At 56.0% G+C, this 27,448-nt stretch overlaps 1 protein-coding gene across 1 annotated transcript; it reads left to right on the top strand.

The window, feature by feature from the left end:
- The first annotated feature begins 15,848 nt into the window (after positions 1-15,848).
- Positions 15,849-22,995, top strand: PSMF1 (proteasome inhibitor subunit 1). Its single transcript, XM_042047975.1, has 7 exons — positions 15,849-16,020; positions 17,057-17,209; positions 17,747-17,829; positions 18,415-18,591; positions 19,773-19,826; positions 21,669-21,827; positions 21,932-22,995. The coding sequence occupies exons 1-7, from the start codon at positions 15,892-15,894 to the stop codon at positions 21,981-21,983; spliced, it is 807 nt and encodes a 268-aa protein (XP_041903909.1). The 5' UTR covers positions 15,849-15,891; the 3' UTR covers positions 21,984-22,995.
- Positions 22,996-27,448: the final 4,453 nt, after the last annotated feature.

Raw genomic sequence — 27,448 nt, 5'->3', positions numbered from 1 at the left:
GTGCCTGCGTGGGATGCAGGGCAGGAGGGGGACACCTCACTCGCCAGGCACCCGAGGTGACCCAGAGGCGCAGGTCCCCATCCTGGAAGCCCCACGTGCCTGTCCCATCGTGCCAACCCTGTGCCAGGAGCCGTACCCTGGAACAGCCTGGTGACCTCCCAGCCAGGGCTCCAGGGCCACTGGCCACCAGTGACAGCCCCAGTGACAATGCATTCACCCCTGGCATCACCAAGTGCAAACCAGCACATGGGGTCCCTCTCCTCAGAGGGACTTTCTGGGCACACAGGACCCCTCTGAGCACCCTGGGGAAGATGATAATCCAGCTGCTCATCCCATACACCAATAAACTGCAGGTTCCCACCTGAGATGCTCTGGGTCTGCATCACCTGGCAGGGACGAACGGGCTGGGGGCTGCTGAGAACCAGCAAACTCATTGCACTAGAGCAGACCACCCACGGGGCCGCAGGGGATGTGTCCATCTGTGTCCTGGGGTGTCCAACCATGCCCAGGGACAGTACATTGGGGTTAATCTTCTCTCTACACCTCGAATTTCTCCCTTCTGTTTCCCTTCTCTCCCCCAGCCCCCACTGAGCCTCTCTCCTCAGCGCTCCCATCCGGCACTGCTGCATTTCATTCCTGAAGGGTTAATGATCAGACAACAAAGGAACCATTTCAGACCCCTTTGGCCTCACTGTAGGAAACCCGGAGTAATAACTGAGGAAACCAGGAGTAATAATGGTTGGGATCACTTTAGGTTTTTTTTTTCCTAATTATGAAATAAATTGAAAAAGTACACATAAAATGCATAAATTGCAGCATCTGGCTCAGCCGAAATTTCCATAAACAACCAAAACTGCAGCATGGCATCACCATCAGGGGTTTGCAAGGGCTGGGGGGCCCATGTGGACATGGGGATGCTGCTGCCATTCCAGCACAGAAACACAGGGATATGGGAATGGCCTTGGGGATATCTGAGTGTCTCCAAATCCTGTCTGCAGGCAGCTGCATTGGTGTGGATGGCCGTGACCTGAGGGAGACGCGGGCACCACAGGGCAAGGAGCTGCCACAAGTCCTGTTGGGTGCCAGCCCAGCTGCCCTTGAGGCAATAGGGAATTTCCTTGTCTAGACCTGGAAGGCAAACACTGGGCAAGGGGCGGGGAAGCACCTCATTCCTGGTCACGCTCTCTGGCTGCTGGCATGGGTGACCGGATGTTGGCACAAGCTTTGCCAGGGTGACCCGTCACAGGAGGATGCACTAATTAGACAGCTCTCATTAGTGATGGATCCTCGGGGCAGCGCGTGGTCATTGCTCAGCCCAACCCCATCTATTTGGATCACGGGGGACTTGCCAAGGGCGGCAGAGCCGCTGTCCCCACACCCCTGCTGCTGTGTGCCAGGTATCCCTGAGAGAGCAGAGAAACCCACACGTTTCCCTTAATTTGTCTCTTTATGACAAATCCAAACGGCAGTGGGAGGAGAGGTGGTGTCTGCTGTTTAACTGGGCACCTGGCAGCCCTGTGTTATGCTGGGAGGGGTCTGGGGGGCTGCAGGGAGGCGGGAAGCCCAGTCGATGATGCCAGGGCAGCACCCGCGGTGACTCAGGGATGATGCCGGGGAGAAGCGAGGCTGAGCCGCGGGTGCCGCTGGCAGCTCCCGGCTCCTCACGCAGCCCCGCTCCACGCCAGCATAGAGGGAATGAAATGTTCCTCCTCCGTCTTCCAAAGCAGAAGGGAGAAAGTGTCCAGAAAGATAATTTGGAAAGTTTGTTTGACACTTGAGCACACTTTCATCTTCGGAAAAATCTTGGTGACCTTCCAAGGCTGCACCGCCTGCTTCCCGGCACGGCAGGCGCCCCAGGGCACACGCCCGTGGCACCATCCCAGTGGCTGCTTTCGGGATGCTCAGGGCTCTGGAGGGGTCAGTGCGGTCCCACCGGGCCCACAGGTCAGCAGGGATGCAGTCACAGAGGTGGTGGCACAGGGATGCAGGCACGGGGATGCAGGTGCGGGGATGCTCCTAGCAAAGGTAGTAAAGTGAAAATTAAATGTCTGGAGCTGGCTAGCAGCAGAAGGAGACAGGAAGGGGCAAGGGGATGGAGCGAGCCCCTGGACGAGGGCGGGGTTTCCTCCACAGGTGCCATGAGCTCCCAGCAGCCACGAGGGCTGGGAGGGATCTTCTCCAGTGCATCCCAGGCGATGAATATGGGTTTGATCAGGGGAGTGTTTGAGCGGATGGTAGTGGATAAGGAAGAAAAATACTTGGCATTCCTCTCCCATCATAACAAGCCCAGATGCTTGGACAGTGGCAGCCCACTTCCCACAGGAATGGAAAGTCACAGCTGCTCTCGCGCCAGTTCGGCAGAGGCCCTTTTCCTGCTCTTATGAAATGCCAGCTCCACCTAACGCCGCACCGCAGCCCTCACGGGCATCCCGTGACACGGCTCCCTCTGTCACCCGGGTCCCTGGCACTGCCCATGACCCTGCTCGAGGAGAGGCAGAGCTCAAAGCAGGGAAACCTGCTGGGGAAGGCCAAGTAACAGATTCACTGCTGGTATGGCTGGTGCTCCTTCCCACATGCCAATATGCTGGGAATACCTGGACTAGCACAGCCCTGCAAGGGAGGAGTGCTCTGGGGAGGCTGATGCCATGGGAAGTTCTAATGGGAAGCAGCTCCTGCCTGGTCAGAACTGGTGGGAGGAGCTCCAGCTTCCTGGCAGCCCAACTCACCCCCTCCCATGCCAGCACAGAGCCAGTGAGGGCCCTCAGTGCCAGGATGCCATCAGCTCTCCCAGATGAGAAGGAAGGCATGAAGGTGGCTTATTTTAGCGCTGCCATTGCCAAGTGCAGCCTGCAGCACACTCATGGCACACTTGCCCGCCTCCTCTTCCTCCTTTCCCTTCTCCTTTTCCTTCTTCTTCTCCTCCTCCTCATGCCACACTCCAGCCATTCCTGGGTTTGTGGCACCCGGCCTTCCTGCTGTTCTCAGGGAATGTGGCACCCCAAGAAGCTTAAGATTTGCCATAAATCAAATCCTTCATCCCAGAGCAAGCTCTGGAGCTCCATCTCTCTTCTTGGCTCCTCTGGCTTGCTCCAGTCCTGGACGCCAGCGTGGCTGCACAGCCTTCAAGTGCTCCATCTGCCAAAACAGGAGCAAAGCCCAAAGAGAGAATTGGCATCACGTGGCGCTGAAGGCCGAGGGACAGCAAGAGCAGGAGAGGGAGCTGGGAATAAAGGGAAGAGGAGCAGTGAGATGGGAGGGAAGGCTTGGTGTCGAAACCGAATTCCTGATCCATGTCAGCAGAGCAGATTTCCAGTGTTTATTTTATCTCTTTAGTTGAGCCCCTTTGAGGCAGAATATATTAAATGGCCTGACTTTATATAATGGAAATAATTGAAACAATACTCCTGCTTCCAGCCGCAACGTGCCGCAATTTCAGCCGAGTGGCCAGCCTCCTCGAGGTGGTGGGGACAGCCGCTACCGCCGCTGGCGCTTGTTCGCCGGTTATTGTTGACACATGTCAGCGTCACCTTCCAATTTCCGTACAGCTGTCAGAGCAGGGAGAACACCCGGCGGCTGGTGCGCGGTGGGCTCAGTGCCGGCCAGCACCGACGGGTGCCGGGGATGACGGTGTCCCCACACTGGGCTCCTCTGTAGCCACGGGGCCGGTGGTTATGGCTGAGCTGGGATTTCCCGAGGGGAGGTGGTGCTTGGGCAGCACTCTCAGATAGCCAGGAGATGAGGATGGTGGAATATGGAGAACCTTGGGAGGAGGGAGGATGCGCTTGCTTGCTGCATGAAGCACTGAACTGGGACCTTGGTATTCACTGGAGAAGGGGAAAGAAGATGGACGTGAAGGCTGGGGGCTGTTGAAGGTTTTATCCAGCTCTGCCCCAGCAGTGGGTGACATTGGGGCAGGGAATGCCCCGCAGCCCCAGCATCCCTGTGGGAAAGGATTTGCACCAAGTGCCATCCTCGAAGCCAACATCAATCTCCATCCCACATAAGCCACTGAAACTCTTATCACTGAAAATCTGTCATTGCTCCTTGAGCAGAGCTGGATGGATGAAACAAGCAAACACGGTGGTGAGGAGTCACCAGCGTTGAGCCAGGCCATAAACCAATCCCCATTTGCCGACACCGCAGGGCTCCTGGGAGGAGCTGGCAGGAGGTGAGACTAAGAGCAACGGCAGGCAAGGTCTTCGAGGAACTCAGACACGGTGTGAAAAGTGCTCCAGAATTCTTCCTGCCATGGCAGCCACTCCCCCTGGCCATGCACAGTGGGGGCTCAGGGAAGGTTTCTCCAAGGAAAGGCAGGGGATGGGACTTGCAGTGCAGGGCAGGGAGCTTGGGGTTTGGGGCAGCTGGACTGCAGATTCCTTTGCTGTAGGGAGCTGGAATTCCCCAGATGAGTTGGGTGCCGCTACTGTGCCCACACTACCCCTCAGCCTGGGCACAGCCTGCTCTCCCAGCAAAGCCAAAGCATCGGTGACCATGGAGCATCCTCCTCTGTGCCAGATGTGACTATCAGCTGCCTCTTCGTTCCCTGCAATGAAAATCATGTGTTTGTTATTGGAAGGGAGCAAGGCACTGGTATTTTAGTAGCTGGCCCTCTTCTATTCTCCTAAGATCCATATATGCCAAATTCCAATATTTTTCTTTTAATATTTGGACTATTTAAGGAAACTATTGAGAAAGACAGATGGAAGCATCAGTCAGATGGATGTTCCTGGCTCCACGTGAGACAGCACTCAGAAGTACCATTCTTTCTCAAATAATTGTAATGTGACTACATGGTTCCCTTCTTGTGCATCATTCCCCAGGAGGGTAAATCCTCTGACTCTGGTGGATGACTCTCACCAGATGGAATTCAGCAGAAGACAAAGGCTTTGGGCAGGCTGCTGGTTGGGGATGGGGAAATCCACCCCGGCAGCCACAGAGCCTGGGGAGGGCTGTGGAAGCAGCCACTGCAGTCGTGGCTCTGGTGCCCGTGGCCAGCCCTGCCCATGCCCCGCCGCAGCTGCAGCTCCCAGTGCATGTGCTGCCAGTGAGGGGACACGGTGAGAGGCTGAGGTGACCCTGGGCAGTGGAAGGCAAGCAGGGTGCCCATCTGTGTGCCCTCAGAGAAGGAAAACTTGGGATGTGTGGCTGCACCTGCCCCTCAGCTTGTACCAGGGCTGAGAGCCTGATGTTGGTTCTGGCATCACTCAGCTGGGACTTGGCTACCAAAGGCTGTGACATTGTCTCTGTCTAAAAGCTTACTTTTAAGCCATTTTGCTAAAAATCCAACGCTAGTGTCTCAGCTCTGGGAACTGCCCTGGGTCCTCTGGTTGCAGCTGAACTTGGACTTCCACAGAATCCCAACCCTCATGGACCTCTCGTGGCAGTAGGATGTGATCATTCCATGACAAAAGCCAGCAGCTCCTCAGCTCCCGCCTGCCCTGGCCGAAGCTGCAGGGATGTGCTCATGCTTTGGACAGCAAGCCAGGAGGAAACAGTGTGTCTAGGAGCCTGTCCTTTGATGGAGCCTGCTGTGCTGGCACAGGGCTGGGAAACACCCAATTTAAGTTCATGGTCCACAGCAACGGGAATTTTGGTCTCCCACAGGAATATGGGTCCCTCCTCACCCTCCCAGGCTCAGGATCCATCCTCAGTCCTGCTGACATCCCAATTCCCAGCTCTGTCTCTGGGTCTCTAGGGCACTGCCTCCCATCCCTCCCCTCCAGAACAATCCAGGGACGTGGCACAGCAGGGCCAGCCTGGACTATGGTCACCAGCCCTGCCGTGGCTGCCAGCACCCCAGGGCCGGCGGCCGTGTGCCACGGTGACTTACAAAGGCTTTTTTTCAGAATTAATAACAGGAGGAACACAAACTTTAATATTTCTGAAGTGAAAATGGAGTGATAATTGTATTTAGCCGACATTCAGGAAAATTATTACCACCTGGCAGCCCCATTTGTGGCTGACGTCAAAGAGCACCATAAACCAGCGTCAGTTTGGAGAGTACCAAAAAAAAAAAAAAGGAAAAGAGCAGAAATTGTGACCTTTGTATTAAAAAATCCAAGATCAGGAGTGTCCTGGGATGCTGGACAGAGCAGGTCCCCAGGGGCTGTTTGCTATCAGGAGTTTGACTAACACTCAGGGGTGCCAGCGGATATGGTCCTCATAGGTCAAAGACATGGAGAAAAATGTTCCCCTCTTCTTTGGTTTTGTTTTTTCAGTCTTGTATATCCTGTTTATGCCACTAACAAATTCAATTTTCAGGAGCTGGAATAAAGACAGAGCCTGAGCTGTTTAAAACGGGTTGTGGGCAGCTCCCACTCAAAGCACACAGAGGAGGTTCATCACCCCAAAAAACACGGCATTGCAGCAGTGGGGAGAAAAGGGGGTTGGGGTGGGACAGTGGAGATGAAGCAGTGATGGGGAGGGTGCCATTTGGGTGCCCTGAGCCTCATGCCAATTCCTGAGCATCCGTGCTGCTGCAGTTGGAGGAGGGATACAAGGGCATGGTCTCCAACTGGTCCCCAGTGCCATGGCAAGGCGCAAAGCCGTGGCAGCAGGCTCTGGCTCATGGAAAGAATTCTTCACTTGGGAATTTGAGCAAAAAAGATTAAATGAAGTAAAAAATGCATGCTGCACTGTGAAAGCAGAAAAAGAACATTTCCAAATGTACCCAGCCTCCTCTGCACCCTGCATGCACTCCAGGCACTCTTAGCTGCCACCTCTCCTTCCCACGGCATTTTGGGGGTTCATGACTCCCCACCACAGGGGAGAGCTCTGTCTCCACTCAGATGCAACCACAACACGGAGAGACATCATGACCTGGTGCCCTCATCTCTCTCCACCCATCCCCACTCTTCCCTGGCTGTCTGGGAGGCTCCCAACAGAACCAACTCGGCCATCCATTGCAGTAATGATGTTCCAGCACCTTCCTGCAAGCAGAGGGTCCCTCCTGCTGAGGTCCCAGCCCTGGCCTAGGGGTGCTCTGGGGTGCAAAGGGTGATTCCAGTCCCAAGGAACTGATGCTGCTCAGAGTCCCCCTGGAGACAGGGAATAAACCTGCACCAGATCTTTGCAGGAGAGATATTCCTGCGCTGGGCCATATCCAGGAACAGGGGTCCTGCAAGGATCACAGAGTTGTTTCCCATGGATAGGGATTTCCAGGGTCCTGGCACGGCAGTGCTTTCCCACTGGAGCAGGGCTTCTGGAGCAGGGCTGCTTCCAGACATTGGGGTTGAGGAAAAATCCCATCATACTGTGATGAAAGAGTGATGTGTGGCATGGCCTCCCCAGGTGCAAAATGCCTCCTCCCATAGGAAAAGGGGATAATTAAAGGCTACTGATGTTCTGAGCTGTTTAACCATGCTGGTTTGCTAATTTGAGCCCTCCTGGAAGACCACACAGCAATCCCTGTGCTCCCACACTCTCCCAGCCAACCCGACAGAAGCAGGGCCAGCAATGGTTCCATCAGCCAAACCAGTTCTGGCTCCAGTGCTCCCAGTTCCAGTGGAGCCATGGGGATGTCTGTCTGTCCCCACACAGGGATGAGCCCCAGCTCTGCTGATAATGGCAGGGCAAGGAGCACCTGGGTTTGCAGTAGGTTTGGAGGGTTGCTGTCCTCGGCCATCCCAATGGTATTGCACTGAGCCTCAACCAAACAATCACCGAGATCACCGAGACCACAAACAAACAGCATTTGATTAGATTATTTTTTTTAACATATTCTTTTTCTGAAAAAACAAAGAGAAGAGGAGAATTTGTATTTCCTGCTCATGTGAAAGGAATTTGCCAGCATGTGGCGGAGAAAGCAATGCTGGTGGCCTGGAGAAGCCACCACCTCATGACTCTGGTGGCAAAGAGGAGCCAGGGGGTGGCTGGCAGGGAGGCACCCAGACACCTGCACAGGGGCAAAGGCCGGAGCAGGGAGCCCTTGCCAAGGCTGCAGCTCCCTAAACCTGTGTGCTGGGAAGAGGCAGGATGGCGTGGCCAGGCCAGGCTCAAGCCCCAGCGCTGCCAGGGTCTGAATGCCTCAGCAAAGCGGCAGCGGCTCCCAGCCAAGGCTTCAGGAAGGAATTTCAGAAAGTTCTTGGTGTGGCCTCTCTTTTCCTAGAACAGATCAAGAGCTGGGATCTGCTCGGCAATCCTCCCCTGTTGTTTTGCCAAGTTCCCTGCAGGGGTAAGAGGAGCAGAGTGAGGCTGATCTGAGAAGGCCTCGGCATGTTGAGGTTAGGGAGAGGGTCTGCATGGGCAGAGGGACCATCAGGTTGAGACTTGCATCCCCACAACCCTGAATCTCTGCATCCCTTCATCTCTGGATCCCTGCACGTCTGCCTCCCCAAAATCCCCTCATTCATACATCCCTCTATCGCCATATCCCTGCATCCCTGCCTCCCCACAGCCCTGGAAGACTGTGCTGTTCTCAGTTTAGTCAAACATCCTGTCATTCTTCCCAGATGGTCAGTGCTGCTGGTTGTCTGACATATCCAACTGCACTTGACAACTCTGCAGCCCTGGCATCTTGCTCTTGATCGAAGTTAATTCACCGAATTCTTCAGTTTCCATGTTAATAATGGATAAATCCTGTTGCATAATTATTTTCCACATCATCTCCTTCCCCTGGTGCTGAGAGGCACCAACCACCCTACAGATCCCTGCATAGCTGTGGTGAGGGTTGGGCACCCTGGCACTGCAAAGGGGAGCCCTTGTCCCTGGTCCCTTGAGGCTGGGGATACTGCTGGGTTTGAGTTTCCCAATCCCTGGAAGTGCTCAAGGCCAGGTAGAATGGTCTAGTGGAAGGTGTCCCTGCCCATGGCACAGGAGTTGGAACTGGATGATTCTATCATTCCCAAAGCTTCCAGCCCCCTCCCCCGTGCTGCTGAGGCCCCAGGAACCCTCTCAAAATACTGGGGGGTCTCAGCCAGCCCTTCACCAGACACTGGCACAGCCCCTGCACCCTACTCCAAGCACCTCTCGGGCAGGCTGCAAAGAGGAAATAACATTGGAGAGAGGCATGCCAGGGTCCTGTGCCAGGCAGGGACATGGACCAAGGTGCAAAAGCCCTGGGGGACTGGCAGCAGGATGCAGTACCATCCCCATCCCTGGAATGGGACCTCCTGCTGGTTCTGGGGACAAGGGCGGCTGCGGGCAAAGGGAGCAGCAGTGTCAGTGCACAGCCAGTTCCCAATTTGCACCAGCCTGGAACAATGACAATGACAATGGTAGAATTAAAGAGATGAAAAATGTGTCTGTGATTTGAAGAAGCTGGAAACACCCAGAGCAGGGAACAGAGGGCGGGAGGGTGGCTCCCAACTGGCCATCACCCCGGCAGCAAACGGGGTCCCTAATGCCTCCAAGCTGTGGAGCCCTTCATGGGGGGCAGCCTGGCTTTCCACAGTCACAGCTTGGGAATAATTGGAAGATTTTCTTGTCGGGAATTTCTTGCCAGGAGTGGCCGTGGCCTTTCACGTCTGCACCGAATGACTGCGAGGGGTTGGAAAGGCAGGTAGGGGGTCAGTGGAGCCCCGCGGCCTTGTGCAAAGCATCCATGTCCTGCTCCCATACAGAGAGCAAAGGAAGGGGGAAGGCTGAGTGGTGGGAATAACCACAATCATTTGGGCCTCAGCAAATGGCAGGGCCCACTCCGGCACCAGTTTTGAGGCAGCGGCCACATCTCTCCCAACCCTGGTTTTCCATCCAGGATGAAGTGGGAGCAGGAGGGGGCATCTGTGCCAGACCATCCCTGGCGCCTGCCATGACAGAAGTGGCAATGGCTGGTCCAAGCGCCAACCCGCAGTTCATCCCCCTCTTGGGCTCCTCTCCTTTCCTCCCTGGAATTTTGCCCTCCTGGTTTATTTTTTCTTTTTTTTTTTGTAACATAAAATTTTTCATAGCCTTTTAAACACTGTAAAAATTTAATACAAAGGAAATTAAAAAACCCAGAGGAACTATTCTCAAAATAATTTCACAATCTGCACATATCCCTCAGCAAATTGAATTTGTAGGAAATAAAGAACAAAATATGACAATAAAGGGCTTCGAAACAAATCTTAATGTGTCACATATGGAAGTGCAAATGCCAGCCTGTGTGCAGGCACTCGGCAGAGGTGGGTGGCATGTGGGTCTGGGGGGCACAGCTCTGCCACCCCCCAACACCGCTGGGAGTCCCTTGCACCCCTGGGGGCAGCTTGAAGGAGCCAGGAGGGTTTTGCTGCCCCAAACTTCACACCATGAACCCTGGCTGAGCATGTCTTCCTTGTGTCCCAGCAGCTCTAGCTCTGGTGGCGATGCTGACAGCATGTTCTGCTTCATCAGCCTGGATCCTGACCGATTTGTGGCAGTTAATGGGGAAAACTTCAAAGGATCTGAATCAGCCCTGCCAGGGTCCCACTGGGTGAGCTGGGAACCTCCTGCCTCATAGCAATGCCCATGGCATGGCTTCCCCATGGCCACTCAGCACCCCAGGGTCTTGGTGGTGGGGGGACATGGGTGCTTACTGCACCCCCATCCTCACACCCCCATCCCACACACACACCCCCAACACCATCCACCCCTACAAAAGCATCTCCTTCCCAGATGTTCCTTGGCCAGCTGTGGCCCTGCCTCTCCCCCTTGTTTTTTTCCCCTTCTATTAATAAACCTGGCACCTGAAGAGGAATTTTCCCTGTAAACACCCAGCCTCACACTTTAGTGACTTTTGTTCTGTGTTTTAATTAACGAACTGGAAAAAATGTCAATTGTTACCCACCACGGGCACGTGTGTCCCGCAGGCTGCCAGAGACGTGTCTTCCCCGCTCTGTCCCATGCCGTGGTCACAGGGCAGAGCCACCCTGACCCTTTGCCAGAGGGAAAAGAGGGGGTATCTGGAGTGTTGTACCCAAATTGCTGTTGCACTGCTGCACCCACACACGGCACTGCTCCTGGGGGATCCAGGTGCTCTCCTTTGTTCAGACACCCCATCCCAGATGGTCAATGTTGCTGGTTTATCATGGTGCAGCCCAGCCCACCACGACTGGACCCCTTGCACCCCCTCACCATCTCCAGCCCCACCGGGCAGCACGTTGGACCAGTTTCATCAGGGAATATTCCACACCAGCCGGGAAGCCGATACTCCCCGAGAACATTGCCTCATCCCAGCCGTGCGTGCCTGGGATGGAGAGAAATGCTGGGGAGCTGCAAAAGACATCCAAAAATTAATGTACTGTCTGCAGCAGCGCTGGGGCTGCAGCCCGGGGGAAGCGCCCGCCGTGTGGCATGGAAGGAACTGCAAAGAAAAGGGTCTTGCGAGGATAGCGAGAGCTGCGCGGCAGGAGCAGGCTTTGCTCTGCAGGCTTCCCGCAGCTCCAGGATAAGCTTGGGAAGGGACTGGCTCTTCCTCCATATGTAATGCCACCTCCTCCTCGCCCCCGCAGGGGGAAGGTGCTGCCAGCCCTGGAATGCTACAATGGTGTCTCCGCATCCATGCGCCCCCACCTTTGGTGCTCTCTGCAGCCGCCGTGACCTCGGGCATCTCCCCCTGCACTCGCAGCAGAGAGCAGCGCTGCATCCCGGTTTTGCTGCCGGGGCTCAGGCAGTGAGCAGAGGCCAAGCCCGTGTGGGCAGTGCAGACAGGCAGCCCGTGGGCAGGGCGCTGCCCGTCTGGGGCTGGGACACCCCGGCAGCCAGCCTGGGACACCCCGGCAGCCAGCTGCTCTCGCTTTGATGTGGAGTCCCTCAGGCTCCGCACAATGCAGACTGGGGCGGGATGAAGCAAGGGTGATTGATTGTCTTGTTTTGTTCCTCCAAGGCTGTGCTGGACCGCTCGTATTCACAGCTGAGATCCCCCAAGAGCAGGGGTTGGCAGCGTCCACCCAGGCTGCAGGGATGGGGCTGGTGTGGTGCAGGCTCTGGCTGGAGGCAGTGGGCTGGTGGTTTGAACCCTCTGTGCCTCAGTTTCCCCATCACCACTGCCCTCTTGGAAGCTCTTGGTGTCTCTGGATGAAATATATCCCCTGAAACGGTTCCCCATTACTTTCAGGTGTGCTGGGCATTCCTGGAATTCAGGCAGACAAAGGGAGCACAGGAGCCCTATCAAGGGTAAAGCTCATTAGGACTTGAGCGTGTTGACCTCTGAAAAATGGAGTTTAGCTCCATCCAGTTGATGAATCATGACTCTGTTTGTACGATGCACTCCCTGCAAGCAAGGTTTCCACCGCAGAACTAACAGGCTTTTCTGGGAAGCACTGGGGTTCTGGGTTTCCTAATTATTTTCAAACCCTACTGGCAGCTTCTCTCCGACAGGGATCATGCCTGCTCGAAGTGCAGCACTCGGGCGTGTTTGGAGTCCTGAAGCACTAATTGACTTTAGCTCGGCCTCGCTGCTGAGTGCTGGCTCTTGCAGCCCCAGTCCCTCCTCCTGCCCAAGCCTGCCTGCATGTGGTTTGCATTTCTTTCCCGGAGAAAAAACCCCTTTCTCCTGCCTCAGTGTCATCTTTCCCTGGAATTGAATTTAGGGGAAATAAAGGGGAGGCCAAATTTTCATGGAGTGACTACCTCCCCTCTCAAGGCAATGATGGCAGTGACGGGAAAAGCCCATTCCAGGAAGTCCTGTCCCAGTCCATGTCCCTTGGCACTGGTGATTTCAGTCACAATCAGGTGGCTCCTTATGAGCCAGTAAGCCCTGAGGCATTGAGCAGATTGTGGAGAAGCTACTCCAGTGCTGCTGGCTCTCCCTGCTATGCAGCGGGGGATCCCATCTTTCCCTCCCACTGTGTGCTAGGAAACTGCTGCCTGCATGGAGCAGGACAGGGATTCTGGAAGAAAACATGGCAGTGCCATCCATCACCCAGCCCTGGGTGATGCATGGGAGAGGAGCAGCAGTGAGCTGACCCCGAGGGAAGCAGCAGCCTGCAACACCTGAACATCAGCCACGGATTATCCACGGCCCCTCTCTGCCTTCTCCTGTGAGACTCTGGGTCATACCCAGCACACAGAGCACAGCACAGGGGTGAGCCAGCTGCCCTGGCCATGCTGGCTGTCATTCCCAGCACAGAGGGCTCATGGGCTGCCAGCGGGGCGGGCGGTTGGGAAATCTGTTTCCTCTTCTGCTCGTTACAACACCACAGTGGGCGCATGCAATGGGAGCAGTGAGGCAGTGGGAAAGTATGAAGGTCAGGGGAGTCTGCGGTTTGTGTGACGGAGGTGACCCCGGCTGATGTAGCCCTCTACCTGCTCAAAGCACCGCTGTCTGGCTGGGATAGCTCCAGCTATCACCTCCCCTGGGACATCACCCCCATCCATGCTCTGTCAGGGAGCAGGCCTCCACGATGTTCCTGGATCATGTTGCCAGGTTAAAGTGGGAGGAAAATGGCCAAGGGCAGCTTCCTTGGTGCAAGAGCTGGGTGTGAATCATCATGAACATGTACAAGGCATCAGGACACCGGCTGCTCTGAGGGCTTTGATCAGCTCTCACAGCATCACTCCTGCTCCCAGCTGTGTTCCAGCAGTCACAAAAGGGACATGGCTGCTCCGATGATGGCACCAGAGTGCCCAGCAGCCGCTGTGATGTGCTGGCCTTGCAGCACAAGTGTGCCAGCTCTGCAATCCTCATCACCTCGTTAGTAACTTGGCTGTTGATTCCAGCCGGGGCCAGGCTCTCCGTACCTCCCACACAGTTCACAGGCCCCTACCTCTCATTAGGGGGCTGCTTTCATGTGGCCAGTGGTTTTCATCATCAGTGAGCCACGGAGCAAGTGAGGCACGGGAGCAGAGGAAGGAGACAACGGGGAGTCAGGCAATGCCACCATGGCAACATGGGTGCTGGAATAACAGCTTTGATGTAGTGGCAGTCAGCCCCAGGGCCATGGGCTCAGGTATGGCAGGGGCCTGGCTCCCAGGAGAGTCCTGTGGTGAGGGGATACATGGAGGCATCCTGCTTTCCTCACTGCTGTGCCAACAGAGGGGCTGATCAGGCCAAGGGGGACTTGGCACCAAAAGTCGCTTCTCAAGAGTGGTGCAGGGCAGCTGACACAACACAGTGTGGGAAAATAAATTAAGGATGACAATATGGAGGTGAGGCCACAGGAGGACAAGCTGAGGTCTGGAAGGGAGCACGTGCTGAAGGGCAAGAGGGTGGGGAGTGGATGGTGGGTGAACAGGGATGGCAGCAATTTGGATGGGAAATGGAAAGCTTGGCAAGCACTCAGCAGAGCTTCTGTGTGATCCTGCCGAGACACCAACAGCTCCTGAGGCCACCAATCCCAAATACCCTGTGCTCCTGCACCTGCAGCAGTTCTGTAGGAATCTAAGGGGAATGTATTAGCAGCACTGGGATACAGGATTCTGGATCAGGTTTCTGGAAGGACCTATGATTTCAAACTCTGCCTCACAAGTGGGCATTCAAATGGAGCCACTGGTAGCTGCCTGGCCCACCCAGGGCCGGGCTGTGCTGGGAAAGTGAAATGTGGATGCCATCAAAGCCTGAAACCGCGGCTGCTGCCTGGGAGTGAGCCGAGCCTTGGGGTGGAAATGCTGCTGCTGCTCTGAATCACATCTCAGCAATGGAGAAGATCCGGCTGAGGCATTTCCTGCTGTTCCCATCTCATCCCCATCTGATGCCTCCCTCACGGAGCTCCTGTGCTGAAATCCTGGCCCTGTGGAAAATCTGCAGCAGCTTTCCTGATGAGTCCAGCTGTCTTCCCTGAAGACAGGAGTGTCAGAGTATGGTGGGAGGTGTGGTGTCTCCTGGTGGTGATTCCCATGGGACCTGTGGGACTGTGGTCGTTCAGCGTGGGGGTCGTTCAGCCCGGGGGTTGTTCAGCCTCAGTGACTTCTTGAGAGGGAAATGGAAAGAGCAAGCAGTGCAAGTTAATTAACTGACGCATAATGAAGTCAAGATGAGTATCCCCAAGGAGCTGAAGCTCAGATTAGGAAAGCAGCAGATGATGGTGTTCCCTGGCTTTGTCCTGAGCCCCAGTCTCCTGCCAGCCACACTGATGACATTGGCTCTGGCCCAGGGGCAAGGAAAAAAAGCCCCTGAATGCCTTTCAGTGGCAACTTTAATAGAATTTAGGTGTTATAAACACTGACCCAGAGAAGGGAGTATGGAAGGGATGAAATAAACCCATCAATGGCTGTTTGGTGCTTTGGTGCCTTTGGTGAAGGCTTCCTATAGCAGCACAAGCAGACCCTGCATGGACTCAAATGCTCTTCTGACAAGAAAGAGCTAGGAGTAGGGAAGGACGCTCAGAGTGACTAACCTGGAGGCTGCTGGATGGTGCTGGGCAGAGACCCTTCACAGGATCATGGAATCCTTTAGGTTGGAAAAGCCCTCTTAGATCATCGAGTCCAACTGTTGCCCCAGCACAACCAAGCCCACCACTAACCCACGTCCCTGAGTGCCACATCTACAAGTCTGTTAAACCCCTCCAAGGATGGTGACTTCACCACTGCCCCCAGGGCAGCCTTTTGGTGAATAATTTTTCCCTAATATCCAAAGCAAACATCCCGTGGCACAACTTGAGGCTGTCTCCTCTTGTCCTGTCCCTTGTTCCCCGGGAGCAGAGCCCGACCCCCACCTGGCTCCACCCTCCCGTCAGAGAGTTGTAGAGAGAGAGAAGGTGCCCCCTGAACCTCCTTTTCTCCAGGTTGAGCCCCTCTGGCTCCCCATCCGCTTCTGGTGCTCCAGCCCCCTCCCCAGCTCCATTCCTTTCTCTGGACACGCTTCAGCCCCTCAATGTCGTTCTTGTCCTGGGGGGCCCGAAACCGACCCCAGAACTCGAGAAGCCTCAGCAGCGGCGACCACAAAAGATGAGCCACCGGCCCAGCAGCCTCAGGAGGCGGCCCGGGCCCTGCGCAGCGGACGGGGGCCCTCTAGTGAGGGGCGGTGCGGCCCCGGCTCCGCCCCGGCCCGGAGCAGCCATGGCGGGGCTGGAGCCACTATACGCCTTGGCAAGGGCCGTCATTTCCCGCCCGCAGGACGCTCTGGTCTGTGGCATCCACTGGGAGCTGGTCCGGCACGGCTACCGCTGCCTGGGCACGGGCGACCAGGTATGGGCCGAGCCGTGCTGCGCCGCCGCGGAGGCCTAGTAGGCCACGGTGAAGCCCCGGCCTTTCCTAATGCCGCTCGCCGGCGCCGTGCGGCCGAGCCCGGCGACCGCTGCCGGAGCCGGGGGAACCGCGCGGCGCCGGCGGTGTTGGGGCCACCCGGGCCGGTGCGGGGTCCGAGGGGCCTCGGTGCTGCTGTGGAGGTCGGAACTGGCGACTGCGGGGTTGTGGAGTGTCCTGGTGTTGGCGGGGTGTCCCTGTGCTGTAGGGGGTGCCGCTCTTGGAGGGATGGCGGTGCTGACAGGATCCCGGTACTGGGGGGGCCGAGGGGTGGTCTGTGGGATGTCGCAGGACGGGAGATCCTGTTGCTGATGCGATCGTTATGACTTTGGGAAGGGAGTTAGTATAGTGCTAAGTGGAGCTTGGTGCTGAGGCAGAACTCTGTAATAAAACGGAGGTGTCCAGTGCAGTGCTGGTTCTGGACCCAGTGCTAAGGTGGGGGTCTACTGAATTGGGATCCTGATGGGTGTTGGGAGAGTGCCTGATGTGGTGTTGGGGAGTAATGGGGGTGCAGGACAATGTCATGGCAGAGAACCCTCCCCAGTACCAGAGGAGGGGACAGTGTAGGGCAGGGCCCCCCAGCAGCACTGATGTGAGGCTGGGACAGACATGATGATAGCCTTCCCCCCTACCCCAGACAGCTCTGTGTCATGCTGGGGAGGTGAGGGGGAGAGTCTGGCAGGGAAGAGCATTGTCTCCCAGTCTGGGTATTTGTTACCTCTTTCTCCTCAGCAAAGGGTGGTGTAGTCCCTCCTGTTCCAGCACAGAGATGCTGAGGGAGGCTGTCGTAGGCAGGGCCAGCCTGTAGGAAATACAGTCCTGCTTTTGCTGTCGAAACTGTGAAGGCACTGAAGGATCCCCTCCCAGAGGCCTCAGTTCCCTCCTGGATCTCACTGTGCAGCCAAGACAAGACCCCCGCCCTAGGAGGTCATGCTGGGCTCCTGGGCAGGGTCTTGGCAGCCTGTCTGTTCTGTTGCAGCCAGGTCCCGATGAAAGGAAGTCAGAGCTGTTGCCCACCGGCTGGGAAGCCAATAAGGAGGTGTATACACTGCGCTACAAGTCCACGGACGATGCCCGTGAGCTGCTGCTGAAGGCCATCATGGTGGAGGACAGTATGATCCTCAACGTCATGGTGAGCACCCATGTGGCCCAGGGGGTTTGGGGTCCTTTGGCTGAAAAGAACACCAGGGCAATTTCTTAAATGTTTGCTTTTGCTCGTTCTACCTGGAAGTGGTGTTTGTCCCTCAGGATGGGGCAGACTCAGGGGGTGTTTGTGTGGCAGAAGATGTGGCCCAGCATGAAGCTGGTCAAACCCTTGCTGTGTCAGAGCAGTGGGACAGTTGGCCTTGAACACTGCAGCCCAGGAGCTGCCCTGCTTCTGTCCCTTTCCTAGCTCAGGACATCTCTGCAGCCTCCAACAAGCACCTTCTCCAGGTGGATTTGCTCAGTGTTTCACCCTTTGCAGCCTGAACTGGGGAGAGGGAGCAGGGAAAATGTTGCTGTATGCTGGGGTTTGCTCCTGGAGATTCAGGCACAGCACAGGGATATGGCGGGAAGCAGGTGAGCCCCATTCTTTGTATCCCAAGCCTGGGGCTGGTGTTGTAGCTTCTCTGTCCCTCATTCCCAGCTCTGCCAGGCTGCTCACTCTGCTTTACCTGCATTTTTCCAGGATCGGAGCTCTCAGAAGGTGGCAGATGTGACCTTGGCAGTGGCCGACTACATCAACCCAGAGCACCTGGACGATTTCCACAAGTAATCTCAGTTTCCTGGTATTTTCTGCAGGAGGAAGTGTCCTACTGGCATGGAGAGGGGGTCAGAAATCAGGTTGGGAGGAGCTGGAGGACTTACTCCCCAGTACAAACCCAGGCCAGCCCTGAAATGCAGCCAGAACTCTGTTCCATGCCTCCCTCTGCGCTGGCACAAGAGATTTAGAGGACAGTGGGATCGTGGGTTGGAGCCTAGGGGAGGGCCATCCCACCTGGAGACAGGCCATTTATTTCCAGAGCATTGTGCTGGGTGGACACTGCCCAGGAGAATGACAGCTTCAGCCACATCTGCAGTGTCATGTGCTTTCCTCCAGTGCAAACTGGTTGGGTTGGAGCAGAAGGGAGTGGCTGGGTGACACCTTGCCCATCTGAAATGGGGTGAGGACTTTGATGCCCTTGTGTGCTGTTACCACTTCCTGTCCCCTCTGTGCTGCCAGCAGGGGACATGTTCTGTGCCAGGGACGCTTTGGGCTTGTCTGTCCACTCCCCATGCCTCTTGCAGCCTGTCCAGCACCCTGTGTCCTGGTGCCATGGCTACCCCAGCCCACTGCCTCCCCTCTCCTTGCTGCAGGGTGTACAAGAACACCGAGGAGCTGAGGACAAGGATCGCTTCAGGCATCATTGCTCCCCTCAGAGGCCCTGCAGAAAAGGCCGAAAAGGAGCCTGAGTCCAAAAGGGATGTGCACTGGGATGAGGACCCGCTCCGGCTCCCTCCCCGGCAGCCAGTGGGCACAAGAGCCCCATCCAGGTGAGTAAAGAGCGTGTGGCTGCTGAGAGCCCCCTGTCAGATGGGATGTGACCCAAACTACACGTCAGGTCCACATCTCTCACACGTGGGATGGGGAGTGTAAGGGATCCAGACCTTCCCCAGCTGGATCAGCCTGGACACCTGGGTTTGATTTGGTTGCTGGAAAGGGATGGGCTGTTCTGGAGCTGTGTGTTGGACTGACAGACCCAGGAGGGAGCAGGCAGGGTCTGGGGCTGGGAGGTGAGGTGTGGGGTGAAGGACAGTGGCCCTGCTCTGTGCTGGCTGAGGGACTGTTGGGGCTGGCAGAGCAAGGACGCCAGTGGGAAGGACAGTTGCCATTGTGTGGCTGGGACACCAGAGATGCATCCAGCCAGGGTGGGGTGCAAGGCTTCCTCTTCTTGTTCTCCTGACCCCACTTTCCCCTTGGAACCATTGCTGGCAATGCTGGGTAGAGGGGACACATGGCACCTGCTTTGCCATCCCTTTCTGACACCTCCCAGTCATCCCTTGTACGTGGCAGGCGAGTTCCCCCCTCTCTCACACACACACTATGATGCCCTTTGGCTGGAAGTCAAGAGACACTGCAGTGGCTCTGCCATCTCTTGGGGACCAGCTGGGACATCTGGCTTGTGTGTCAGCCCACTGCTGTCTGCTGCCACTCAGGGTGCGAGAGGCTCCATGGGGAGGCCTGGGAAGACAGGCTGGAGCTGGGCACTGCTCTGAAACCATGTTACTGGCATGGATTATTGACAGGGAGATGTGCCAGCTGGCTGCAGGCCCACCACCCCACTGTCCCCACACTCCTAGAAGTGGGACTGTGACTGGGCTGGGACATGCTGGAGAGCCTGGCCTAGCCCAGACCTGCTTAGGGATCCCCTGGCATGGAAATTCCTGGTATATATGGACAGCTCCTCCTTGAAGCAGTGAGAACAACAGGCTCTCTTTTTCTCAGCAAGCTGCTGCCACACACATCAGTGTCCTCATCCAGCAACACCCTGGAGCAGGGAATGCTGTGTCCTGGGCCTGGGATGGCTCCCAGTGGCAGCTCCCTCACACAGGGTCCCACAGGTCCCAGGGCCCTCCAGGTGTTGCACTGTTTGCCATGGGAGAGCACCCAAGGGCACAGCTCCATGCAGCTTCTCTGCCCTTCCCTGAATATCTCGCTGTGTTCTGTGTTTCAGGCCTTCCCCCTTGAGCCCCTTTGCTGTTGGTGGGGAAGACCTGGACCCTTTTGGGTGAGTATGGCTCTTGAAGCACACCCTACTCTGCCTTTGGGGGGCGTGGGGTGGTTGGAGATCACTGGAACAGCATCTAGCCAAGTGTCTCTGAGTGGGGATGGTGATGGGACAGTTGCTCAGTGCAAATTGTGAGGGACCAATTGACAGTTGCTAAAGCTCAGTATGGTTCTAATATTGTAATAAGATCCCGTCTCTTGCAGAGATGATAAGTTGCAATCTGTGTCTGTTTAATAATCAGCTTGTATTAATTTAACACACAGTAATTCCTGCAGTAAATCAAAGCTGAATATGTCGTTAAGTGAATTTAAGCCTCTAATTTAAACAGTTACCAGCTGCTGTGTCTCCAGCCCAGCAGTCTGCAGAAGGGGAGGCTGAAAGCCGAGTTCACGGATTCTCAAGTCCTGTTGCAAGCCTCCCGGCTGTCTGAGGCACTTGGAGAAAGCTTGGGCAGAGGCTGGGCTGTCTGGGAGGCTGGGCTTCACAGATACATCCTTGGTATTTGGTTTGGTCAGGCAAGGCGAACCTGTCATCTTCCACTCCAGTTAAAAGCACACAGTCAGACAATAACCAGCTTGTGGTGTCATTGCGCAGTGTCCTGCAGCCCAGAGGAGTCTCCTCTTTGGAACCACTCTCCTGTGGGGATGGCATTTTTTCCCCTTTTGCAAGACTTGGTTCTCCATGGGTTTGGCTAGAAAAGGGCCAGCTAAAAATGTCCCTGCTCAGCTGGAAAGAGAGGTCTGGAGCTGGAGGGACTGGAAGGAAACCGGATTGTACAAGGAGAGGGGATTCATTTTGGGGGAGGGTGTCCTTGTTTCTCTTGGTGCCTCCAGCCCTTCATCAGAGATTTCTCTGTAAATGACAAATAAAGATGGTAAATGGAAGCAGATTTGTGACACCTGCCAGCGCTGGAGACCCAGACTCTCAGGAATATGCTCTTGGGACCTGGCTGTCCTGGGGCGCTTTGGGCAGCCGTTCTAGCCTAATGGAACTCATTAGCACGGTTGTTAATGACTTGTATGATGGCAGCGGTGTCCGGAGGCTCCAGCCGCATTTGCACAAAACCGACCATGAGGAATGGCACTCGCAGCATGGGGCAGCTCTGAGGAGCCGCCGTGGTCAGCAAATGACTTCCAGGCAGTTCTTTGGAAAGGCTTGTGGGAGCCCAGCCGGCTCTTGCGACACCGTGCAGAGCAGGACAGGAAGCAGGGATGGAATATGGGCCTGCAGTGAGGGCCAGCTGGTCTGGTGCTTCTTGAAGGAACAGCCAGCACCTCTGCTATGGAGACAGGCTGAGAGATCTGGGGCTGTTCAGCCTGGAGAAGGCTCCAGGGGCACCTTAGAGCCCCTTACAGTTCCTAGAAGGGCTCCAAGAGAGCTGGAGAGGGACTTTGGACAAGGGCCTGAAGTGACAGGACAAAGGGGAAGGGTTTCTCACTGACAGCGGGTCAAGTTAGATTGGATATTGGGAAGAAATTCTTCCCTGTGAGGGTGATGAGAGCCTGGCACAGGTTGTCCAGAGAAGCTGTGGCTGCCCCATCACTGGAAGTGTTCAAGATTGGATGGGGCTTGGGACAACTTGGTCTAGTGGAAGATGTCCCTGCCTGTGGCAGGGGGTTGGAATAAGATGAGCTCTGAGGTCTCTTCCTACTCAAACAATTGTGGGATGTTCTGCAGGGCTCTCTGTCTTTCTGCCATGGGCTGCCTCACTGGCTGGTCCTGGGAGCTTTCCTTCCCATGTGCCATGTGTCAGGTTAACCCCTTGTTCCCATGCTCAGCATTTCTTCTGCCGTTCTCTCTTTCCAGTGCCAATCTCATCTCCTCTGCCTTTTCTCTCTCCAGAGGTCGAAGTGGGGGAATGATTATGGACCCTCTCCACTCTGGCTTCCCACATCCTGGTATTGACCCATCGTCGGGCATCCCAGGCCGGCTTCCCCCAGGAGCTGTCCCACCAGGCGCCAGATTTGACCCCTTTGGCCCGTTAGGAGCTGGGCGACCCGGGTAGGTCCTTGGCCATGCTTCCAGCCTGCCACTGGATCCCAGCTCATCCCTGTTGCTGCAGGCCTGAGCTCTCCTGTTTGACTCTGCTCTGAATTTCTTTCCAGGCCAGATCCTGACCACCTTCCCCCTCCAGGCTACGACGACATGTTCATGTGAGGAGTCACCACGTGGCTGCTCACAAACAAGTCTTCTGGGAAGCAGGGGCACTTTGCCTCTTCACTCCTCGTCTGATGGGCGTACATCTTTCCAGCAGCATTTTCCTCCTCTCTGTTTTGGGCCACATTCCCATGTGTCCCGTCAGCTATAAAGGCTTCCCTGTTTGCAGAACGGAAGAGGAGGCAGTAGTAGGTCATTTCTTTCCCTGCTCCTCTGAGGGTACCCGGCCATTTGCACCCAGCAAGGTGGGAGCATGGGGTGTGGCGTTCTGGGAGCGGCCTGGGTGTTGTGGGATTTCTCCTCTGCTTCTCTGGGGTGGCAGAGCTTGCTGCTGGGGTCTCACAAGTGGTGGGTGTGAGGAGGGAGCTGGCTCCTTGCTGCTCCTCTGCAGAAAACCACAGCAGACTTGTGAAGGGGACAGCCAGAGTGGGCTCCCCACAGAGTGGGTTTCTCTCTTGCTCTGTATCTGAGCAAGGCACTGATTGAAGGGCTGGAAAGCCCAACCCGCAGAGTCTCCATGGGCAGACCCCCAGCAGCAGCTGAGATTACAGCTTTGCCTGCTGGCTTTGAAGAGCAGCACCAGAAAAGCCTTTGATGTGCATGAGAAGAGAAAGATTGAATTCCTGGCTCACCTTGCCCCCTCTCTTTCCTGCAGCTGTGGTGTTTTTCATTCCTGGGGTGTAATTGAAGCCCTGCAGGCAGTGTGGCGAGGGTTGCCCACTGGGCACTGCAGGAGTGTGGGTGCTTTGCAGAAGAGTTTTCTAGAACACATTCTCCTGCTGTCAGTCTTGTTGTGTGTGGCTCTGCCTGGCTGGCTTGGGGAGAATGGCTGAGATCTGCATGGCTCAGGCTCCTGAGCTCTCTCTAGCAACCCCCCATCCCCACAGATTCCCCAGGTCAGTTGATTTTGGGCCTGCAGCTCATCTCCTGCCAGGGGCTCATGCTGTTTTTCTTCTCGTGGTTTGATCTCTTAGAAGGATGTTCAGGAGACTGAAATAAAAACCTGACAACAGTGTTGTGCTGGTGCTTACTGGGGTGTCCCCCTGTGTTCCCTACTGTGCAAGGGGAAGCCCCAGAGCCTTTCTGGAGGCAGAGATTCCATGCTGGGAACTCGCTTTGTATCTTCCCCTGAGCAGCAGTGCTTTTCCAAGACGATGTAACTGTATTAGGAAAATGGAGAACAGCCCAGCCCTGCTCCTGCAGTAATTGCCTCTCCGGGGCATTGAATGCTGTTGGAACGCTGCACGCAGCTGCGTTGGCAGAAATAAAAAAGGGCAAGGGATCCCCCCATCTCTCCCTTTTCCCAAAAGGCTTTTCCTTTTAAAACCTCTTTGCCTACAAATGCAGTTAATAAAGCTGTGTTATGGTGTGTGCCATCCTGGGCTCTGCACATGTGGGAGCAGGGAAGACCAGCTGGAGAAATCTGGTGCTGGGAGCAGCTGGAGCATCCCCTGCATCTCCCCGGGGCTCATGCGTGGACCCCCATTTGTGGAGGGGCTGGTTCTGAGCCCAGACCCACTGAACTATGCAGAGGTTTTTCAGAGGAAGTCCCACCTGCAGACCCACGTGTGGGCTGTGGGCAGTACCCATGACCAGAGCAGCATGGGAAGGATGGAGAGAGACACACGGCTCGGTGAGGCCATTGCTCTGGCTATCCGCTCTGGCTCCTGGGACAGCCTGTGCCCATCCACAGCTTCGTTGCAGGAGAAAGAAGCTCCCAGCCCTGCTGCTGGGGTTGAGAGACTGCAGACCCCAACCTTACTGCGTGAGGGAGCAGAAACAGCTTTGGCCTCATCGAGAGGCCCCTCTCTGCGGGGGGCGGCTGTTTTCTGTGCCTGAATTAATCATGTTCTGCGACCTTCCAGGAGGGAGAGACGCAGCCGGCTTTGATGGGGCTAATTAAAGCGAGTCAGCGCCGGGAGAGGCTGCGGCAGGGCGAGGAACCAGCTTTTGTCTGCAGCGCCTGGCCCCGGCGGGTCCGTGGTGTTGTGCAGCTGGGAAACAGGTGGCAGAGGAGGGGAGTGGGTTCCAAAGGGGACAAATGTCCGATTCAGGCCTTTGCCTGAGCCTCTGGGCTCCCAGGGCCGACCCATCCGCTCTCCAGAAAGGATGGGTAAAAGGAGGAAAGGATCCTCCTCTCCATGTCACAGGACAGGATAGTGGATACAGGAGACTGTCCCCACAGTTGGCTTGGGTCCCACCAAAGGGCCTGGAGCATGGCAGAGGTGCCTCCTGAGAACCAGTGATCCCAAGCACATTCTTTATTCCATCTGTAGGGCTTGTGGCCAGCACAAACTCCATTCCCTGACAATGCCTGGGAGGCAGCCGACCCCATGGTGGGTTTGTACCACAGTGGCTGTGACAGCCAGGTCTCCCTTCAGCAGGAGGGACAGTTCAGGCCCTCAGCCATGTGTCTCTGTCCCCAGCACTGCTGTTTCTACGCTAAGCGACAGAAAACATTAACATGCATGGGAGCACAGTAACACACCCCACGTTAATTTTTATGGGGAGGCTGTGAGGAGCAGCTGGGGCTGGGTGTGCAGTCTTGGCACCGGCTCAGCCTCCCTCCGCCAGCAGCAGCACTTCCACTACACGTTTGAAGAGAGGCACTGGATTATTGGTAATGGCTCAGGATCCCCAGAGAGTCCTTCAGGCCATCTGCCAGCCCGCCCAGCCCACAGCACCTGCCTGCCTGCTCCTGATGGGATGGCAGAACCCCCCGGCGTCGCTAATTACTCTGCAGCCGGTGCTACATCCCTTGGATCCTGGGTGCAGGGAAGCCGTGTGTGTGGCCCAGCTGGAAAACAAAGCAGCCCCCGTTATATGGAACTGGGAAAAGCACACTAGGCCCTCCCTGCTTGCGTTGCTTGCTCCTGGCACAAACAAAGCCCCAAAACACCAGCACTGGGGGACTGGAGAGCCATTGACCCTCATTCCACTCAGGCTGCACAGCATCAGCCTTTCCCAGCCAGATTTTTCTCAGCACTCTGGAATATTTTGGATTGCTTCCTACTACTCCTCTGCACATTAAGCACCACATGCTAGTGCCTCTTCCCCAGTGCCTGCCAGAGTGATGAAGGGACAGCCAGGTCAGACAGCTCTACATCTCTCTGTCACAGCCACCCTACACCTCAGCCTAGGGGAGCCTGTGTACAAAATCACATCCCAGCCCTGGAGTTCTCTGTGGGGAATCTTCTTTAATGGCACTCCTTCCTTGACACAGTTGGTTCATTGTAAATAGATCTCTCTCCATGTAGAGGCTTCCCCCCAGTCCTGCAGGGACTCAAGGCACAGTCCAGCAACGTGCTGACAAAACAATAACAGCCCCTTCCTGCAGTCTCTTGAGTAGCCTCATGCTCTAATCCATGGTAGTATTTCTTGTGCTCACATACAGCAGGTGCTCAGCAGCTGTAACCTTCACCAGGCTCAGCCTTTCATCCTGAAAACACTCCTTCCATCTTATTTAAAGTAACAAAAAGGGATGAGGATGATTTCTCCATCTAATGGGTTTATTTTTCTGATCCAGACATGCAGGGCCAGTGCTGAGTTACAGGAGGGACATACTGGCTTCTCAGGGCAGAGCCTTGGGAAGGCTCAGAGCTCCCCCTTTCTCCCCTTCTCTTCTTTTTCTTCCCCTCTCTTCCCTCCCACGGCATCACCCCCTCGTTCACCCTAGGGCCCCTCAGGGACAGCCACAATGACATTTGTCCCCCCTGCTCTCCTTGGACCCTTCATTAGGCCCCTCGGGCTCTGCTTAAAGCCATTTGTCCCAGGCTGTTGGGGACAGGGAATGCTTGTTTGGGAACAGGGGCACAGCCACCCATTTCACTCCAAGTATGGTTTCATCCCAGGGAAAGGTTCCTGGGTGTCAGGATTGCAGGTGTGAGGTGATTCAAGGTTGTTTCCTGGGATCCTACGATAAATACAGAGCATTGCTAGTGATGTGGTGACAGGGAGAGGGGCATGTGGCCCTTCACAGCAGCAGGAAGAATCATCTGCAAAGCATTATAGGAAAACACAGGGCAGAGGACACTGTCCCCAGCATACGAGGGGACACTGGAAGCCCTAGAATAAAACCCAACCCAGGTAACCAGATGTAAATATCACTTTTGTGCCAGGCTGTCTGGAGGGATTTGTCCCTGCCTGAGAATGTTTGAAGTGGGTAACTTAAGGGGTGGATTGAAAACTGGTGGCAGTTCATGATAAGGAGCACCTTTTGTGGGTCTGCATTTTCCAATGGGATAATTATTTCCCTTTCCCAGCACATTGCTCATACCCATTTCTCTTTCCAGAGAACATTGTGCTTTAATGACGCTTCATGTTTAATTCCCGAGATGCAATTTTGCCTTCACGCCACAGACAACGGCCCTTGAATCAGCAGAAAGGCCAGCGTGGGGACACCCCAGCAGCAGCACTGCCAGGCCAGCATGGGACACAGCCACCACGTCACCTTGAGGCACTGAGAATCATTTGCTCTCTTCTGTATGGAGCACCATGATTTTTGAAGAGGCCATTCCGGGGCTGCTGGTGGTAGTGGGATGCTTGGCACAGTGCAGGCGTGTGTCCTGGCCTTCATCCTGCTGTGTGGAATGGGGCTGGTGGGGTGTGAGGGCTGAGGGGTGGCAGGGGGCTGGACCCCACCCCATGGGTGGTGGGCATGCTTGCTGCCTCTTCTTCTGAAGCAGTGCAAGCACCAGCTCTGTGCCAGAGTTTTACAGGAAACTATTGCTAAAACTGGTCACTGATGGCAGAAACAGATCTGTTGGGAGGAGCAGTCAGGTCGTGGCTGTGGGAAGGAGCTCAGTCTCACATCCAGCCCAGGCTGCAGCTGACCATGGCACAGAAATCCCACGGGTGCCTTGATCGTGCCACTGCCATGATGCTGGTGGCAGGATCCCATCCAGGAAAGTGCTGGGGAGACAACACGGGGTCCCAAGGCCATGCTGTCCCAGTGCTGGTGGTGGGGAACAACCCAGGCCAGGACCATGCAGTCCGGTGGAGTATCCCAAAGCCTCATCATTCCGGTGCTGTTGGGCCGGAGCACCATCCAAGGAGGGTTCAAGGAGGTGAAAATGGTGACTGAAGGCTGGCGTAGGCAAAGTCTCACCCAATGGTGTCGGTGTTGGGGTGCAGCAAGGGGACCCCGTTTCTGCCAAAGGCGAGGGATCCCCGGGGTGCACAGGGCTAGGAGACGGGACCCTCGGGGGTCTGAGGTGGGGGGCTCAGTTGGCTCTCCAGCAGAGCCCGCGTCCCTTCAGCTGACACCCTCCGCAGCCGCAGCCGTACCGAGCCATAGGTGCCACCGGTGCGCCGGGCGGCCCGGGCGCGGCGGCGGGCGGCGGCGGCGGCCAGCAGCAGGGCGGCGAGCAGGAGCCCGCCCAGGGCCAGCAGCGCCAGCCCGGCCACGGTGCAGCGGTCGAGGCGGGCGCGGAGCCGGGCTGCCCGAGCCTCCAGCCGCTCCATCT

Source organism: Corvus kubaryi, unplaced genomic scaffold (genome assembly GCF_017639235.1).
Source record: "Corvus kubaryi isolate FWS band 111438036 unplaced genomic scaffold, C.kubaryi_AGA036_p1.0 134, whole genome shotgun sequence".
NCBI lineage: Eukaryota > Metazoa > Chordata > Aves > Passeriformes > Corvidae > Corvus > Corvus kubaryi.
Note: the sequence above shows the minus strand (reverse complement) of the source record. Positions and strands in the feature narration are given on the sequence as shown.